The following is a 20,625-nucleotide window of genomic DNA, read 5'->3' as shown; positions in this document are numbered from 1 at the left end:
TTATCATATATCATTCAAACTTTTGGCTGAGTAAAAATTCTGGTTCATTTTTCTTGTCCTCACATAATGAAACTGTCCCTATGCACATTCCATCTATCTATTAGGATTTAGTGACACATTTTATGTTATTGGATATACAGTTGTTAATTGCAAAAAACAACACAGAACAGAAAGATATATTCTGTGAAAACATTGTATTTCCAGAAGGTCAGACTGAGTGTTTTTCCTTGGTCCAGCTGGGTAATGTCTCCTCTGATTAGACCTTATCTCATTCCTCCTGTATAAGACTTCTCATACCACAGGGTGCTTCAGAATCAGAATAACAACGGTAGGTGGTACCCAGTGTTCTTAAACCTGACCCAGACTGATGTGCCAGGAAATCAATTTACTGTTGCAATCAGCATTTTTTTTTTTTTTGCAACCAGCATTTTTTAAAAAGAGAGAGAGAATCAAAGCACATCACCTATAGAAAAGTTCTGTTTACTGAAATTTTTATTTCTGGAATGAGTAGGTGCATTTGTGTCATGCCATAAAATATATCTATTCTTAGGGACAGCGATGAAGCAATTTTTATTATCACTTCAAGAGGTGACCCATATCTATTATATATGGGAGGTAAGAATCATTGTTTTACAAATGCACTGACCTTTTGATTTGAAACATAAAGGCAAATGTATTAGCCTGGTCCTCTGACTAGCATGTCACTGTTAGTTCTTCAGGTACCAGTTCTATTTTCTTCAGCTATCAGTCCCGGACCCCTCACCAAAGGTATTAGAATATTATCTGTAGAACACATATTTTGTTTTTCCCCCTCCCCTACTGACACTAAATTTCCTCAGACAAATGAAGATTTATGGTCTTAAGAATATATGAGACCAGAAGTTGTCAGAAATGTTTTAAATTTAACATAATACGTTTACGCAACAATAAGTCAAATTACAACCACATACTTGATTGAAGAATATGAACCATATGAATATGAAGTATAAAAATATATTCAACTAGGGCCGCCTGGGTGGGTTAGTTGGTTAAGCATCTGCCTTCGGCTCAGGTCATGATCCCGGGGTCCTGGGATGGAGCCCTGCACCAGGTTCCCTGCTGGGCGGGAAGCCTGCTTCTCCCTCCCCCACTCCCCGTTTGTGTTCCCTCTCTCGCTGTCTCTCTGTCAAATAAATAAATAAAATCTTAAAAAAACAAAACGACAGGATAGAAAATATCTGTGCCTCACATATAATGTAGATAAATAATAAAAAGGCAGAAAAGATGTAATTATAGTAATGTACATAATTCTTTAGGTTCCATTGAAAAACTAAAGATAAATAAATGCTTAACCAGATGGCATCTAAGAGTTTTTGAGGCTCTCAAAGATTCAATAATGCTGTTGCTGGTTTTGTAGTAACTTCTGTTTAGTACACTGGAGAATTAGAGCAATTAAAAAAATAAAAAATTTCTATCACTAGTCATCAAAAAATAAATAAAAATAAAATGAAGCATTTGGTTATCAGGACTCAACAGAAACTCTGGTAATGCCACAGGCATCACACAGAGGTAAGGAATTCAGAGTCTGTAATGAGTAATAAGATAATTCCCTGGACATAGAAAGCAGCAGCCATGGATTGGAGAAGCAGGACTACTTTCTTCTATATTGCTTGGAAGAATCTATTAGAATAATATATTATTTAATACTATTTTATTTTGTTAGGAAAGGAATATTTGTTTATAAAAAAAGACATTTTTCAAAACTTTTTTCTAGTCAGTGTGACACACAGAAGAGCCAGATAATCAACTTACAGACACCACGAAATACGTCAGTATAGAAATTATCTTATTTGCTTTGGTTTAATTTTATATAAGAAATGATTACTATTAAGGGTTTTTTTTTTTTAATCTGTGGAGTTTTTCTGATGGTATATTAAAGGGGAGAAAAAAGAATTCTGTGGAAAGGATCTTGGAAGTAGGTCTCTACCTTATGTATCAAGGCATCAAAGCAAAAATTTAAATTCACAACCATTCAATAATTGAGGACATACAAAGTTATGAGTTGGAAAGCAGAAATCAATAAAGTCCCTTCCTTCAAAGCACCTAAACAGAGATACACATACCCAAGAATCTATGGGAATCCAAACGCAAATTTTTAAATTCTTGTGGTTTTTAAAGTAAGATCAAAGATTAACAATTTCATTTGATTCAACTTAAACCCCTCACCCCCGCCCAGACACACCATTCCTTCACTTTTTTGTGGGGGTAGAGGAAGGTGGTTAGGAAGAGAGGCATGCAGAGAAATCATCAATTAAACAGAAGTTTGTAGTTTATATGAAAGGTGTCTGTTGTAACTAAACACTGGAGGATGAGTTAAGATTTAACAAGAGTAACAGCAAAAGAGCTAAAGAGTTCTCACATGTGGTTTTGTTTTGAGGAGTTAGAATATAAGATCTTACAAGATCTCTTGTAGGCCAAACAACACTCATGAGGCCTTAATAATGATTTATTATTTTAAATAAAAGTATATCTGATGGAGGCAAGCATCAGAATCATCGCTGCTTACAAGTGAATTGGTATTCAAGTAAACGTTATTCACTGGAGATTATATCAACAAGCCCATTAAAAAAAAAAAAAGATAGCTTTGTATTCTTTTGTAGGAATCAGCATAGCTTTTGCTTTCCAGAAATTGTGGAAAAGAAAGGTTCTTAGATATGAAGTGAAAATTTTAAATTTCCAGGAATGACATTTTTAATAATCACTATTTTCTTTCATAACTATACAAAAATGAACATATTCAAAAAGATGATATATTAAGTTACAAAAGAATAATTTCCACATCAATAAGCATCATAAGCAATGTTCAATCTAATTAAAAAAACCCTACAAACAAGGATCTTGGATTAAGATGGCAAACTGAACATACTTCCAATTTCACTTTCTCTTTAAAATTACAAGAAGAAGATTTTTGAAAAGAAGTCTGCAAGGACAAAGAGAATAGGACGGTGAAACACAACTTTGGACACTTGAAACCAAATGCATGTGTAAGTGGTATCAGACACGAGAGAGTGAAACCCAGTGTTTTAGCAGGTAAAACAGAACCACTCTCATTTATGCTACAGAACCCTCAAAAGGCTTATGAACTGCCAGCACCTTTGGAATGGGAGTGGAAGTGGTAGAGAAGGAAATGGTCTGGAGTCAAGGGTGGACATCTGTGAAGCCATTAAGTCCCTTCCTCTAGCAGAATTACCCAGAAAGGATTAACACAGAACACACTCTTTACTGGGGGCCAAGACAAAGGTGGCTTCCTCTTTTCACTTCCTTCAGGTCTGAGCCCTTCAATTTAAGGGCATTACCAGCCATTCCTTCCTAAAACAGATTCCTGTTCAGTTCATTCCCCAACCTCCATCACTCCCTAATCCCCACTTTATTCTGCAACAGAGCAAGGACCTTACCTTCCTTGCTCCCCACTGAGTTGCCAGGACCTAGAAACATGTTCAGCACATCGAAGGCGTTCAATCGCATTAGCTGAATGAACGAATGGTTACCAACAAGTGATATTCACCCTAACTACTTAGCAATTCCTACAACTTTTAAAATTATATTTTAAATGTCTAATACTACTTGTTGTATTTTTGTCCTTAATTTTCTAGCATAGATATATAGCGTAAGTAGTAAAAGAGTTTCTTCTTCATGTTTGTTTCCCTCAAAACACATGCAACTGGCCACTTACAACTATGCCTGTACTGTCCTCTATCTAATCCCAACAGATCCAGTTCCTTTAATTTGTCTTCAAATATATATTGGCCCAAAAAGAGTGACAGAATAGTAGGACAGATCATCTGGGCTCAGCCAAGGATGGTTACAGATTCCAGGCCTGTGATGGAAAGATGATCCACAGAAGTTGCTCTGACTCCTCGTAAGGAAGAAGCTGGATGCAGAAGGCACACTCAAACACTCAACCATTATTATATAGTCAGCTCCTGCTCTGATAGGAAAGTGGGTAAAGGGAACTTCAGGGATGGGGAAAAGAGATACAAAGCCACTTCAATTTCTAACCTTAGGATGCACTTAAAGTCTCAACCCCCCAAAGCTCATAGGCTGCTAACTCAACATTTTGTAGTCTTCTTTCACTCAGTCCCATCTTGGTATGGAACCACAGCAGAAGCAAACATGACAATTTTACCAACTGTCATTGGCTAGTATTTATATACAGAAAACATGAGCTTAATAGGAATAGTGCTCACAAGAAAAATAATAGAAGTAACACTGTTTGGAAGACTACTTTTATTTATTTTTTTGTCATGAAGTAAACTAAGAAGGGGCCCACGGGGAAGGGTTGTATTAGGAAGTTTTATTATTTGTAGACTCCAGAACATAACTGAATAAAATTGATTCTTTTCAATTTTTTTGCAACAAACGCTACTTACTGTTTATGCAAGGGCAATTTATAAATTAATAACTTCTTAAAGTTTACTATTCTTGGACTCTATTTCATCAGATCATTTTACCCTAAATTTTTAAAATTGCTCTTAGATTCATTTTCTCATTCAAACTTACCAATGTCATCGTCTGTCCTGTCAATTGGATCCTTCTCTAGACAGTCTCTCACGATGTCCCTGCTCATCAGAGGATCTGACGCCCTCTCAATGTCTTCTTCGTCATCATCGTCCTCAGAATCCACTGCTGTTTCTGGCAACCCACTCAGGTCCATATCACCAGCCTCACTTTCTGTGGCCTTAAAAGCGATCAAAACAATTTTTTTAAACTGTTTTAGGTAAATGTTTTGTACTCAAAGGAAATAAGGACAAGTCTAATTTGAAATATTAAAACTGTAGTATATTAATCTGTCTATAACTAAGCATGTATTCAATATTAAGAAATATTAATGCACCAGGCACTATGTAAAAGGATTTATTTCAACAAAATAGGAGTGACTTTATCTCCTGTTACATTTCTAGTTAGGATTAATGATCTTATCTCAATAATTCTGATTTCTTATGTGAGCTGTCATATGTACTTGAAACAGTAGATTCAAGAAAAAGACAGTGTTTGTTTTTACTCCATTTTTCCAAGAGAATGGCTTAAGCTAAGAGCGTAAGGGTAACAAATGATTCTGAGCAATTCCTTCCCCAAAAGAATAGGTGTGGACCGACTAATGCCAAGAAGACTAAACAACTTCTCTCCTATTAGATGGTCTTTATGGAAAAGTGAATCATAAATCAAAGGTAACTTAATAAGTGTGTGAACAAAACATTAACATTTAGTGTGACTAACTTGATGTCCGCTCTCCAACTACAAAATACCGAAAAATATTAAAAGACCATATGCCTAAGGTAACACATTCTTTCTTCATTCCTCAACACAGGAATATATCACAGGTGACCATACCACCAAATTTCAAGTAATCAAGACAAACTCTAGTACTTGAATTTTTTCTTAGTCACTAGAGTCACAGATTTCAAAACGATCTCTTCTGTTGGGTGATTTCAAGGCTAGAACAGTTATCCTATTTAGGTCATTCTATAGCCTGTTGTGATTATCACCGCAATAATACGTATAAATGTTACCATATTGGCCCTGACATTATATACCCAGAATTCACTGTTGAAGCATAATAAGAGTGAATTCAATTAAATATTAACTGCGCAGGGGCTCCTGGGTGGCACAGCGGTTAAGCGTCTGCCTTCGGCTCAGGGCGTGATCCCGGCGTTATGGGATCGAGCCCCACATCTGGCTCCTCCGCTGGGAGCCTGCTTCTTCCTCTCCCACTCCCCCTGCCTGTGTTCCCTCTCTCGCTGGCTGCCTCTCTCTCTCCGTCAAATAAATAAATAAAATCTTAAAAAAAAAAAAAATTAACTGCGTAAGTCTTAAACATCACAAACATGTTTTGCCAGATAAAATATTAAATGCTTGAAACCAGTTTGTTTTAAAACCATTATCTTTGTAGAAAACATGTACTATAAAGTTAACTAACTTCGAATAACTTGCAGTCCACGTGGTTTCCAAAAACAATAAAGACATACTGAAGAGTAGGCAAAAGCACATTAAAAACAAAAGATAAAAACATAACATGTTGAGCCGGAGCATCATCACCACCACCATCTAACACCAGATACTTACACTGTGCCAGGAACTGCTCTGTTTTATATATATTAGCTCATTTAATCCGCAAAGCAATCCTACGAATAAGTACCATTATGGATTTTTATTATTATTCAAACATTCAGGTAAAGAGAAATTATTTTTCCAAGGTCATGTTGCTGATAAATTGCAGAATCAAAATTAGAACCCAGGAATTGACTCTACAGTCTTAACCACACCTAATCTGCCTCTTTGTAACAGATACTTACATATGAACGTGGCTTATATAAGGATCTGTACTTTTTCTGTAATTTAGCTTAAGTCGATATTTAAAGAAAAATTTTATTATTTTCTTGTCAACAAAGTTACACTTTTCTCAAGTCTTGGTTTATACTGCTGAACGTAAGATTTAATCCTACCTTTTGAAGCAATACAAACAGGTGTTAATATTTTCTGAAGTTTAACAAAAAGAATTTTAATCACATGCTTAGTTCTTTAGGTACAATTTCCTGAACTAAAATACAAACATGGTAAGAAAAACCTTAGGGGAAAATAAGTGAAGACAGAATACCTAATGAAGACAGAATAATTAAAAATGGAACACCTAATATCTACAAAAGTTCTTTAAGTAATGGCCTTAATAAATATCGCAGCAGGGGTTAAGACCACTATCAGCAGAGGTGCTCTAGGTGGGAGAGCAGTAAGACCCCAGAATTAACTGTGGCACACTCCTAGTTTAAATTCAGAATTCACAGAATTGTCTCTAGATTGTAGAATGAAACGGAGGTAGAACTTGACAGGATGGAGTACGCCAAGACTGTGATCAGAGAAATGAGGCCAACCCTGTTATTATCACCACCTTACTTGTGAAATCTAGAAACGTGACAACATGCTAATGTGTGCTACGCTTACATTTTCACCCCGGTTTCGTCTTAACATTGAAGATTATTATTCATCACCTTATATTTTCAAATATACAATCAGTCCTCCCTCTATATATTCTTTAATATTAGCCTGGAGTGAAGAAGGGACACTACTGGAGACAGAAAACAAAACAAAACAAAAAAACTTCTAAGTAACATAGTTATACAGTTTTTCTTTAATTTGTAAACACCTAACATACAGTAAGAGATAAAAAAGATATTTCATACCATCCCAAAGAAATCATTACTGTCATTTAAATGAATTATATTTAAATCTTAAATAGAACAAAAAGACTTTTTTTTTTTTTTTAAGTAAGCTCTGTGTCCAACATGGGACTTGAACTCAGGACTCCAACATCAAGAGTCGCATGCTCTATTGATGGAGCCAGCCAGGCATCCCGGAACAAAAAGATCTTTAAGTGGGAACTGGGTTAATCTCTTCAAAACTGAACCCTCCACCCCATTTGGGTAAATGATCATTAGTTGTTTTCTTATTATGTGTATTCCATCCTTAAACAAATTATTCATGAAATAACATTCACTAAGCCAGTAACTTATTTTTTAAAATAAATATCCGTTATATTTTAAAATGCTACAGAATTCTCTTAATTTTTTTTTTTTTTTAATCTTTAAGTAAGCCCTAGGCCCAACGGGGGCTTGAACTCACGACCCTGACTGAGATCAAGAGTTGCATGCTGTACTGAGTGAGCCAGCCAGGTGCCCCTACAGAATTCCTTTTAATAATACCATTTAAATAGAACTTGGGAAACAGTTTTTTAGGAGTCTACTAATTCCATAATATTACTGTTTCATGAACAATGAAATGTTTGGAGACTGGAGTTAAAAGTTTAATGAACAAACACCAACTTGTCTATAGGAGAAGTGTACTAAGCTAAGGAGTGCCTGGAACCTAGTAGTTACTGAATTTACATTTGCTAAACGAATAAACTCACAGATTAGTTATTCAAATCTCAGCTTTACTATTTACAATGTGACTTTAGCAAAGTTACTTAACCTCTATGAACCTAGTTTTATCAGTAAACTAGAGTTATATCTTCCCACTCACAGGACTATTCTTGACTCAAATGAGAAAGAAAAGAAAGCTCATTACAGCTACTTCAAAAGTCAGTCCCTTCCTGGGGCACCTGGGGGGCTCAGGTCATGATCCTGCGATTGAACCCCATGTCAGGCTCCCTATTCAGCGAGGAGTCTGCTTCTCCCTCTGCCCCTCACCCCACTCATGCTCTCTTTCTCTATCTCCCTCTCAAAGAAATAATAAAATAAAATCTTTAAAAAAAGGGTCAGTCCCTTCCTCAAGGGGACACTTTTTTTTTACATCAGCACTGGCATACCTTTGTCTCTTCCCATACCCGTAATGAAGCTTACACACAATTTATAGTGGCAGAATTTTCAAAAAAACCCCAAAACTCTGTTAAATACTGCAACCTCTTACTGTAAAAATGTCTCAGGCTAATTGAGACTTAAATTCAGGCTAAATGGTTCATGCGGTAATTATGAAAACAGTGGTCCTACACTGAACGACTGCCACGTAGCCAACACTAGAGTAGGTGCTTTTACCACGTAATCATCCTCACATCAATTCGGCAAATTGGGATTATTACTCCTACTTTTCAGATGAGAAAATACTAGGAAAATCAAATTGTTCAGTGTAAACAAAACCAAACCTAGTAATTGTACTGGGACTTAAAATCAGGTCTGACCAATACAAACTAGTAAATACTCTGCACTGTAATACTTTGCCCAGTTTTCTCAATAGACTGTCTTCATAAAGAAAATAGTTAAATCATTAATCATCAGGGAAAAGCAAATCAAAACCACAATGAGATATCACCTTACACCTGTCAGAATGGCTAGACTCACAAAGACAAAAAAAAAAAACAAGTGTTGGCGACAATGTGGAGAAAAAGGAACCCTTGTGCACTGTTGCTGGGAATGTAAATGTGAAAAACAGTATGGGGGTTCCTGAACAAATTAAAAATAGAAATACTATATGATCCAATAATTCTATTACTGGATATTTACCCAAAGAGAATGGAAACACTAATTCAAAAGGATACATTCATTCCTATGTTTATTGCAACATTATTTACAATAGCCTTGATAAGGAAGTAACCCAAATGTATACTGACAGATGAGTGGATAAAGATGTGGTGTGGGCACATGCACACTGGAATATTACTCAGCCATAAAAAGGAATGAGATCTTGCCTTGCCATTTGTGACAACATGGATGGACCTATAGGGTATTATGCTAAGTGAAATAAGTCAAAGAAAGACAAATGCCACATGATTTCACTTACATGTGGATCTAAAAAACAAAACGAATAAACAAACAAAAAACAGAAACAGACCTATAAATACAGAGAACAAACTGATGCCTGCCAGAGAAGAAAGGGGGTTGGGAAGATGGGCAAAATGTGTGAAGGGGAGTGGGAGATACAGACTTCCAGTTACAGAATGAATAGGCTGGGAGAATAAAAGTTACAGACAGTATAAGGAATATAGTCAATAGTACTGTAATAACATTGTATGGTGACAAATGGTAGCTACACTAGTGGTGAACATAGCATAATTTATTGACTTGTGGAATCACTACGTTGTACACATGAAACTAATGTAATGATATAACACTGTATCAACTATACTAAAAAATAGTTCAAATATAATAAAGCAATGAAATGTTTTCTGCTTTGCTAAGTCATAAAACATAAAATTTTAAATATATATATTTATATATAAACATAAATAAAATGCTTGCTATTTGCTAGTTTCCTCCGAACTATACTAAGATTAATGCTAGTCTTTAAACCCTTTTATTCTAAATAAAGATAAGCACACAGGCACTTTATATTTTAAAAGTATTTGATTATATATGTCTCAGGAGCAAGAAGATAGATTTACATCATTCAGTTAGGCAAATAACTCCTGTCCTAAATTATAGATTTAGGTGTACATTATAGTTAAATAGTAATACTCTCAAAAAAACTAGTAATATTTTCAGATCAATGCCAAAAGCTCTATGATTTACTGAAGTCAAAAGGGACTATATATATTGTATTATGAATACAGTTCTTAAGAGATTATTTTGGATTTTTAAAGGACATCAGGAAAATGAACAGAGGAGTTACTTAAATGCCATAAAGCTCCAGAGAAGCATTAATTTAACTAAAATAAAAATAACTACTACATGTTTTATCAAGTACTCAATCACTTATGAAAAAAGTTTTTGGTTATTAAATATACCATGAATATCCTCATGTTTGAAAGACTTGCTTAATAAGCATTCTTGATGTACATGAATTTTGTGCAGAATTTCAAACATACATATTTAACCCAAATAGCACCTAAGTCAGACCCTGATATAAATTTAGGCTACAAGAAGGTTATATTGAATGCTAATGCTGATGATAATTTAACCAAGACAACGAGTAGGAACTACCTACAAAACCATATATATGTAGAAAGTATGAAAATATATTTGGAAATAAGTATAATGCTTGCAATAATTTTAGTTTCTATATTATAAGTTATGCTGTTTCTAATTTTACACATGATTTTTTAAAATTTCAAATAGGCTTTAAAAATATATTTATGCCTAAAAGACAGGAACAATTTTACAGCTTTTAGTATAAATTGTTAGGTTTCTTTCCAAAAATGATAATCCTAACAGGTGTAAGAATGTCTATCTGTAAATATTTATTATAAGTAAGAAAGTCGGTGCTAATTTGACAGGAAAATATCATATTTAATCCTCATATACTCAATTACTAATATGTTTTGAAATATTTTATTTAAGATACAGATATCTACATGTACTCTTTTGCAAATTACCTACTCTTGTCCTTTGAATATTGTTATATGGTGAGCTGAGTATTTTTCTTATTAATTTGCATAAGTGAATTGTATTCTGACTTTAAATCTTTGTCTCAAATGATCTTTTAATTATTAAACTTTTTTGATGATTATGCCATTATGAGTTTGCTCTTTAGTTTATCTGGAATTTAATCTTAATTATGATATAAAGTGAGACTACAGAGGTGCCTGGGTAGCTCAGTCGATTAAGCGTCTGACTCTTGGTTTTGGCTCAGGTCATGATCTCAGAGTGATTAGATTGATCCCTGCGTCGGGTTCTGTGCTTAGCACGGAATCGGCTTGAGATTCTCTGCTTTTCCCTCTTCTTCTGCCCCTCCCCTGCTTGCACTCTTTCTTCCTCTCAAAAATAAATAAAAATAAATAAATAATTAAAAAAAAACAAAAAAATAAAGTGAGATTATAAAGTGACTCCCCTCACCCCAAAGATCATTTATTGAATAATCCATCACATTCTTCATTGATTTGTGAGGATTCCTCTATTACATATTTACTTGACCTCTCTATTCTATTGATCTATTTTTGAACAACTGTTTCCAGTCTACCAAGCTACTGCTCTGATTATCACGCTATGTAGCCAGGATCTTATCATGGCTAGAACTGCACCATCTCATATCATCAACTTAGGCATTCTGTTTTCCACTGTCAATAAACTCCCACTTTCAACGCTTCCATCTGTTTCCAAGATAACCCCTTTTCAACTCAAGCATGACCTGCAGTCTTCAAGACTCTACCACCTTCTATGTCTAGCTTTCACCCCTCCAGCTTATAAACTCTAATATTTCAATCACATTCATTCAACACACCTTTACCGAATGCCCACAATTTCCTGACTCAAGAGAGAAAATGGAGATAAGACAGAGAAGTTTCCTATTTTCTTGAAGCCGTCATCTTAGTAAGCAGACTTCAACATAGAAAGCAATAATCATTTCAATCAGAGTCTAAACAAAAGGACTAGCCACAAAAGGAACCAAAATGTAGGACCCACTTTTCAGAAAGTAATAAGGAAAGAACTGAGAAGACGGTACTTAAAAATGAAGGCAGAAAAGGATCAACCTAGGAGAAAACATTCCAGGCAGAAGGCATGCAAAAACAGAGCTCAGCAGTTAAAAAGAGGTTGGCATGTTGCTTCATCTGTCTTTGTGTTACACTCATTTAACAAAAGTCCAGGACTGGTGAAGCCAAGTCTTTGCTTTCTTTTTGCTTGCTGTAGAAAAAAAAATACATAACAGGACAGAGGGAAATTACTCTGTATTTGAGGGCACCATCTCAATTGAGTTTCCATACTCTAGTCAATTTGCTCGCCTACTCCCTGAAACTTCTATTTCAAAACTTCTCTCCTTAAAACTCTTAACCTGCCAATCCTCTCACTCTCAACAAATGAACTCACCTCTTCAGAGAGAAAAATTGAAGCCATGAGAGAGAAACACCCTCAACTCCCCGCTCCAAACCCACCATGATAAATATATACCTGTTAAAACAGAGGAAGGTTTCTCTTCTTAAACCTAGTTATTCCACTTTGCTCTTGAATTCCCTTCCTCCTACCCTCTCAGAAATATTATTCTACCCTTTTCTCTCTGGTACACAGCACTCAATTTCAATCTCTCTATGCCCATCTCATAAGCATTTATACTCACCTCAATATGACAACTTTCTGACTTAGGAGAAAGTTCTCCTAAGTCAGAATTACACAAAGATTAAATGGACTGCCATGAGAGATAGTTGTCCATCCTTGGAAATGTTCAAGAATAAAGTGGATGCTTCACTGATAGAAAAGCAGTAGATTAAGTCAATCAGAGAAAGACAAATACCACATGATTTCACTCATATATGGAATTTAAGAAGCAAAGCAGATAAACATTGGGGAAAGGAAAAAAAAAAAAAAGGAGAGAGGGAGGCAAACCTAAGAGTGACTCTTAACTGTAGAGAACAGACTGAGGGTTGCTGGGGCGGGGGGTGGATGGGCTAAATGGGTGATGGGCATTAAGGAGGACATTTGTTATAATGAGCACTGGGTTTTGTATACAAGTGATGAATCACTAAATTCTACCCCTGAAACTAATATTACACTCGATGTTAACTAACAAGAATTTAATTAAAAACTTGAAACATTAAAAAATACATAAAACATAAAAAACAAATAAAAAGAAAAAGAAGAAAAAAGCAAAGCAAAGCAGTAGAGGATTCAAATACAAGACTGGTTACTGACCCAGGTCCATCTGTCAGGTTCCTTCCCAGCCTAAGAACTTCGGATTTAACGATAATAGAAATGGTCTATTGGGAATCTCTATTAAATGTTAAGCTTTGTATAGCTAGTAACAAATCCTAAGATACACCTATGGATTTTTCCTTATGAAGGATATAAACTTAACAGGCTACATGCCTACCATCAAATTTGAAATGAGTAGCCTTGAAACTCAACTAAAGTGAAGCAAAATATACAGGGACCCTCTATTCGATCTATATACCCCAAGAAAAAGTCAGGCTGTAGGCAGACCACATCAGAGCAATTTGGAGTTCTCATCCACAGTCTAGATTCTCAGGCATTCTGTACTATCAAGAATTTCCTCATGAACTTATCCTAGCCACATTAAGCTAGAATTCCCTTCAGAATATGCCTCAATAAATTATTTGAACAACGTACTTCATTCTTATAAATTTGCCTTCTAGGAGTTCCATTCAGGTTTGTATATACTATAACCTCAAGCTGTGTCTCCACTGCAGATCTTTAAAGTGTACAAGCATCTCAAAGTTTAGAAGACAAGGACTCTATCATGATATTTCAGTTACTATAAAGCACAGCTTTTAGTTATACCATTCATAGTTTTAGGATAAGGGATACTTGAGTAAGTGTTTTAAAAAACCAACTTCTAAAAATAGGCAGTACTGGCCGGTGGAGGGAGGAGAGCAAAGTTATCCTTATCCACCACCTTCTCCTCCTCTAACATTTGAAAGTGGGATTACTTCCTAAATATTTAATTACAAGTTAACACTTACTGCAAGGTATCTATCTTTGCATTTGATATTCTATCAAACTAGAATTTTTTAAGTTACCTTAAAGAACCAGATATTTCTTATTACAAAACAATAAATTCTTAATCAGAATAAATTCTTAATCTGCAAATAATAGCATGTGTCTTTTGATTATTAGTAAGCGCTCTATAATATCCTTAAATTATAGGAAAGTGTATATACCTATTACCTCCTTCAAACAAAACTGAATTTCTAAGATCTACTAAATTTAGAACCTAAATGTTTTTGCCCTGATGGTACTCTAATTGTTTAGTTACTTTCAGTATTTTTTTTAATAGAAACTTAGCACTGCCTGAATATTTCAATGATCCTAAAATACTATAATGTTTCTAAAGAAAGGTACTTCTATGGTCATCTCACATCACAATTCCTAAGAAGTCAAGAATTATACTTTGTAAAGTGAGTACTCTGTTCTTTTTATTTGAAACCATCCAAAATTCCATACTGGTAGTATTTGAATACTTCTCCACAGAACTTCTTTGCATTATTTTAGTCACTTTTCCCAAATTTGCATATTCTAAGCCAATGAACTCTTCCTTAACAATTAAAATTATTTTGCTTTTAAAACAGTTTTGGAATTCCATAGTTCTAGTTTCTTTTCCATCCACCAGTATCATAAGAATTTATTTTATACACGTAACTAAATCTATATGTAATTTAAAAATGCAAGAAAAATAGTTCAATGATCTAATCATAATAATCTCAATATTTTAATAAGAAAAACTTACTTTATAGCACAATTCTGCAGTTTTCTCCTACAGTTTTAGTTGAGAAAGAATCAATAATCTAATATGTCTGTAGTCAAATTTATAAAATATTTAAAGTCAAGAGAAACATCTCCATTGTAACCCCCCTATTTAAAACTCTGATAATTGGTAATAACAGAGGCAAATACAATTAGACAGTAGTTCTACTTCCTGAAACAAACATACTATAACATTAACATTTTATGTACCTGTATGTACATATAATATACACAGATATATTTACTTTATAGATCCTATCAATTAAGAATCATAAAACTCCTTGGAATACATAAAAATGAAGCAAATGACAAGGAAAACACCCTCTTACCTGGTAGATATCAGAAAGACTGCTGCTTCCAGAATCACTAGTGATACTACATCCTGAATGGCTAGAAGAAACGTGCGTCACCTGTGGGTGGAGACTATCAGTAAGGTGTAGTTTTGTGAAATCTGCAGGAAGCTACGGAAGGAGCAGGAGAGCCAGGATTACAATTTGAATCAAGAACTCTTAAGACATTGAAACATTTTATTATACTCTTCCATACCATTTACCCAAAAGTACTAGGAAGAATCTTTCATTTTTCAAGTTCACAAATTACTAAATATTGTCCTATGTATCAAAAATCACAAAATACATTTTAAAGTATTCAATGATCTTAATACTACATTCAATGTTTAAAGAGGTGGGTTTGGAGGTGTTTACTTGGGTGAGCATTTAATTCAGTGAGTGACAACTTTCTAATTACACACCACTGAGGCAATCAGTCTACTATTATTTGTTAGCCCCACAAATACAGCTTTGTAGCAAGAAAGAGCTTAAACAAGAAAACAGATTTGAGGTTCTTATATGCCCAAATACTATTTAAAAGTAAAGAAAAGGGGTGCCTGGGTGGCTCATTCAGTTAAGCCTTGGACCCTTTGATTTCCACCCCGGTCATGATGTCAGGGTCCTGAGATCAGCCCCAGGTGGAGCACTGGGCATAGAGCCTGCTTAAGATTCTCTCTCTCCTTCCCCCTCTTCCCCTTCCCACCCACTGCTCATGGGCCATGTCTCTCTCTCTCAAAAGAAAAAAAAAAGTAAAAAAAAAAATGAGCATTTTAGAACTGACAAAATGTATTGTTATACAAGTAACTGTGCTAGGCTCTATGGAGAAAACAGAAAAGAATGCCTTCAAAGAACTCAGACTTGAGAAAGTTATGGACAACATTTACCTATCTATACACATACACATAAATATCAACTTACTATTTGTTCATTTTTCATCCTAAATAAAAGAGTTTCTATGGAACAGATTCACTAAGTATCCCTCAAGTGCTTCTACAATTTCCCCACATTAACAGAGAAAATATATTGAAAAAGAAAATATCCACAGGTCGCCTGGGTGTCTCAGTTGGTTAAAAAACTGACTCCTGATTTTGGCGTGGGTCATGATCTCGGGATCCTGGGATCAAGCTCTGCATCGGGCTCACACTCAGTGGGGAGTCTGCTCAAGGGTTCTCTCTCCCTCTGCCCCTCCCTGCTCTCTCTCTCAAATAAATAAATAAAACTTAAAAAAATCCATATATTTGTCTATTCAACAAATTATTTACTGAGTCTTTTTCCTCTTACTACGTGCTAGTCAGTGAATGAGACTCTAAGAAAACATTGCCTTAAGAATCTTATACTCTCACAAGTTATCACCAGTTCTTTTGAATTAAAAAAAGGGCACTATCTATACTATCCCACTTATTATACTATTGGCCAGTAATACACTTGGCATTTCAAAATGTACGCTGACATCATGCAATACCGGTAACATTCTCTATTTCCTCCCTACATATTGATCCTATTTAGCCGTTGAATAATAATAAAGAATGTTAAAACTTAAGTAAGAGTTTATCTTAGCAACATTCCCTTTTCTCCTTTGATCTCATCCCTTCTCCCCTTCCAAAAACAAGATGCCATTCCATAGATTAGAATAAGTTTCCCAACAGAGGTGATTCAGTTTTATGACAACAACTAATGAATTTTAATACCTCAAAGTTTCAAACAAAGAGGCAAAATGCATTTATATCCCACAATTGTTCAGATCTGACTCAATAAACAGACTATGATATTTAATATGAAATACAGTTGTACAGAAATATTTTTGACTTCATGAGAGACAAGGTATACAAAGAAAAGACTTAAAAATAAAGTTATCAGGGGGCATCTGGGTGGCTCAGTCAGTTAAGTGTCTGCCTTCAGCTCGGATCATGATCTCGGGCTCCTGGGATCAAGTCCCACATAGGCTCCCTGCTCAGCAGGGAGTCTGCTTCTCCCTCGCCCTCTGCCACACTCACCTCATGCTCTCTTCCTCTCTCTCAAATAAATAAAATCTTTATTAAAAAAATTAAGTTATTAGGAGGTATATGATTAGATGCCAAATAAATGGACAAAAAACACATGTTGGAGGAGCTCAGAAAAGTGAGATGTTTACTCAAATGTGTGAAATCATTGCAAACGTGACATATCTCACGAAGAGTGTTGTCTTTTAAAAAAACTGATAAATGAAAATGCTGTGAAATATTAGTTAAAATTTAGGAGAATAACAATTCCCCTATAAGAAACAGACTGGTGAATAATTCTAAATTGAGAGTTCTAAACATGAGAATATATATATATTTATCCATAGTGTAGAATGGTGAAATATTTGCAGGATTTCTTCAGGAACAATTTAGACGGAAATTTGCCAAGATGTACTAATGACTATGATTCTGCATGTTAAGTGATAGATATCAGATATTAAAATAACGTGTCCAAAACCAGGATAAATATCCTTCATCATCTACATTTTCATTTAATTCAGTCACTCAACACAGAAATCAACAAGGAAACATTACTCAATGGCTCAGTGATTTTAAAAGGCATAAATCAATACATATAATTATAGAACAATAAACTAATTTCTATTGATTATTTTTTATAGACATGACTCAGGTTGACACGTGCCACAGAGTGTGATTTTTTTAAATTAAATTTGTCAAATGAAGATAAAACTATCTAATGAATTTTTACTCACTAGACACTTATTTATTCAAGTCTCATAGGACTCGCTTCTCTTCAATATCCATTAGCTGGTCATCTTTCCTAAGAATTCACTGTGTGGAAAGTACTAAGAGCTACAAAGCTCTAAATCTACCAGAACACACATGGATCCAGCCTTTGTATACCACAATCTCTTCATCTACGCTAGCTTATAGCCACAGATGCCCGAATTACATAGCTATGTTAGGCTAAGACCCAGAAAGAGTATTTAAAAAGAAAAAAGGTATTTTCACTCTTAAGAATTCAATTCTATTTTATAAATACTTATTGAGTGTCTGGTATGTCAGACTGTTAGGGCCAGGGAATATGGAGGTGAATTAGACAGTCCCAATTCCAAATGTAACTTCTACTACCCAAAATGTCACTGAAACAGGTGTTATCTACAAGAGAAAAAGAAATCAAACATACTTTTTTTTTAAAAACATGGCTTTTATTTTCCCCCACCACCTGTATTTTTTTGCAGAACAGCATGAAATGTTATATTAAACTCAGAGTAAATACATACATAATTTAGTATTAACTGAATATTTCTTTATATTAGAGCAGATGCCACGTTTAAGAAAGTTTAAAAATTTTCCCCAAAGATTGGTAATAGTATCATGACTAAATTTTATTGACAGTACACCTTAGCCAAGGTTTCAGAATGGGAGAAGTTGTGGAAGTTGTTTCCATAAAGGAAGAGTCTGAAAGGCACTCAGGCAGCCACAAAACCCTAAAAGAATAGAGACCCGAGCCCACATCTAGGGGAAATGGGTCTTTAAGAGGCAAATGAACTAGACAGGGATTGGGAGTCAGGGGACAAGCACTGACACAGTCACCCATGTTTGAACATGAGGTCAACAAGGATACCACAGAATCCCCAGGGAGGCGGTAACTCCTAGTCTGAGTAAAATATACAAAAAAGGGCACAATATACCAAAGACAACAAGATTCATTTATTCCAGATTTTTCAAGGCTTGACTCAGTGCCTATTTAAATTACTATCAGTATCCTACTTCATTAAATTTCAGATTGAAATGGGGCTGTGAATTATCCTGTGACTCTGACCACCGTTTATAGCTGAAACTGTTCAAAATATAGGAAAAATGTTTGAAGTTGGGACTATATATAGTAATTACCTGATTAAAATTAAATAATTAAACTAAAGGGGAAATTAACACATTTTATACATTTTGATCTTAATACCAATATATTTCACAATTAAGAACACAATTTAAAGGAGTCTCATATTTTTTATCATTTAAATATTTTTACTATTTGATATATGAATGTATTACTGCTTAAATTCTTCCTGGATCAAGCAACCTATATTCCTAAAAAATATGGTATTTGTGGATCATAATTGTCACAAACTTCTGTTAGGCAAATGACTGAATCATAGTTTAACCACAAACACTATTAACTACATAAAAAATGTAGGATAATACTAAAATCAGATTCTTAAATGCATAAAATGAGCACAAACAAAACTCATCATACTTTCATATACAATTATATAATAACTTGTTTTGTTTTCTTTTTTGGGAGAAGAAGGGATGTTACAACAATTAAATGTAAACAGGTACTACACAAAAAACCCTAAGTCTCATATATGAACAGGCATTTGATAGTCTTCGATTTATTAATTAGTCCAATAATTGGCATTTATAAAATTACTAGTTAATAAATGAATTCCATTTTGAACATAAATGCAATGAGTTTGAATGCCTTAGAGTCTCTGACACCACTAAGTCAACACTTTTTGAAATGGTAAAATTCTTCAAAGTGGTGATAATGTAGTAGAGGCTAAGATGGCTGCCTTCCTCCCTTTCCTTCTCTCCCCCCAAAAGACTTCTTCACGCTCATGTTTTCAAGCTCTACAAGGAAGAGTTGGTATGTTACTGGACATGTAATGGAAATGGACTAGAATTTCATGTTTCACAATTATTATTATTATCTTAGGGGGTTGCTGAGAAATCCAATAGTTAAAAAACAAAACAAAATACTGCCACCAATATTTGAAATTTATTTAACTGAAAAATTTCCCAACTAACCTTTAGAATCACTTTATTTCAAGAAATAGTTACAACAAAACACCCAAGGTTTGGGTTAATTGTCGGGATCTATGTAATCTTCCCTTTACCCTGCGTAACATTATCTAAGGTAAATTAAATATCGTACTTAGGGACCCAAACCTAACTTTATGTTAAGAATTTACCCAAATGAATATTGTTTTCCTCCTACCATCACTGGAGTTTTATGAGTGTTCTTTATGCTCATGTTTTCAAGTTCTGCAAGGAAGAGTTGGTATGTTACTTGACACATTTTCTATTTTTCTCTGAGATGTTAGTGAAAATGCAGTCTCTTATATTTTCTACTCACTCATCACTTATTGAAAACCTATGTCGTGAGGATTAAATGAATGACTGGGCATAAAGCATTTAGGGTAAGGCCTAGTGCATAGAAATCTTGATAGAAGTGTGTTAGCTGTAATAATTACCACACACGGATGCTGTGTAAGACACAGGTCCTTTCCAGGTCTAGAATTCCTACTGTAGCTAGAATCAAGACTGGATACCAGTGGGTTATTGAGAGGCCTTTAGTGGCCAAAATCATCCAGCTACAAACACTGTTCCCTTACTCACTTCAAAACTCAATTTGTGTTTTAAAAGTAATTCATATTTTCTCTCTCTCTGCATCTGTGTACACACATGACACACACACCCTATTTTTCTTTTACGACTCATCTGTTCAGATACTACTAGTCCTGACACTCTCTGACCTGTTTCTACGTACAGCTTGAATAGGCAGGAATATTATTTAGTAGCTCATTTTAAAGGCCACTTTATAATATAATCGATTTTTATACCTCTCAATCCTAATATTTCTTTAAGAACACCAGAAAAAGTAAACATTTGGATTCC

General features: G+C 34.7%; 1 protein-coding gene across 22 annotated transcripts in view; it reads right to left on the bottom strand.

The window, feature by feature from the left end:
• RAPGEF2 (Rap guanine nucleotide exchange factor 2) overlaps positions 1-20,625 on the bottom strand; it is a 231,494-nt gene that overhangs the window by 33,276 nt on the left and 177,593 nt on the right. For all 22 annotated transcript variants that reach the window (XM_045798708.2, XM_045798712.2, XM_045798718.2 and 19 more), the window contains 2 exons: positions 14,984-15,115; positions 4,540-4,717 (listed from right to left, as the gene is read on the bottom strand). In XM_045798708.2, the coding sequence (XP_045654664.1) occupies positions 4,540-4,717; positions 14,984-15,115 (310 nt within the window). The remainder of the gene's footprint in view (positions 1-4,539; positions 4,718-14,983; positions 15,116-20,625) is intronic.

Source organism: Ursus americanus, chromosome 13 (assembly GCF_024610735.1).
Source record: "Ursus americanus isolate L20-20 chromosome 13, mUrsAme1.1.p, whole genome shotgun sequence".
Classification (NCBI taxonomy): Eukaryota; Metazoa; Chordata; class Mammalia; order Carnivora; family Ursidae; genus Ursus; species Ursus americanus.
Note: the sequence above shows the minus strand (reverse complement) of the source record. Positions and strands in the feature narration are given on the sequence as shown.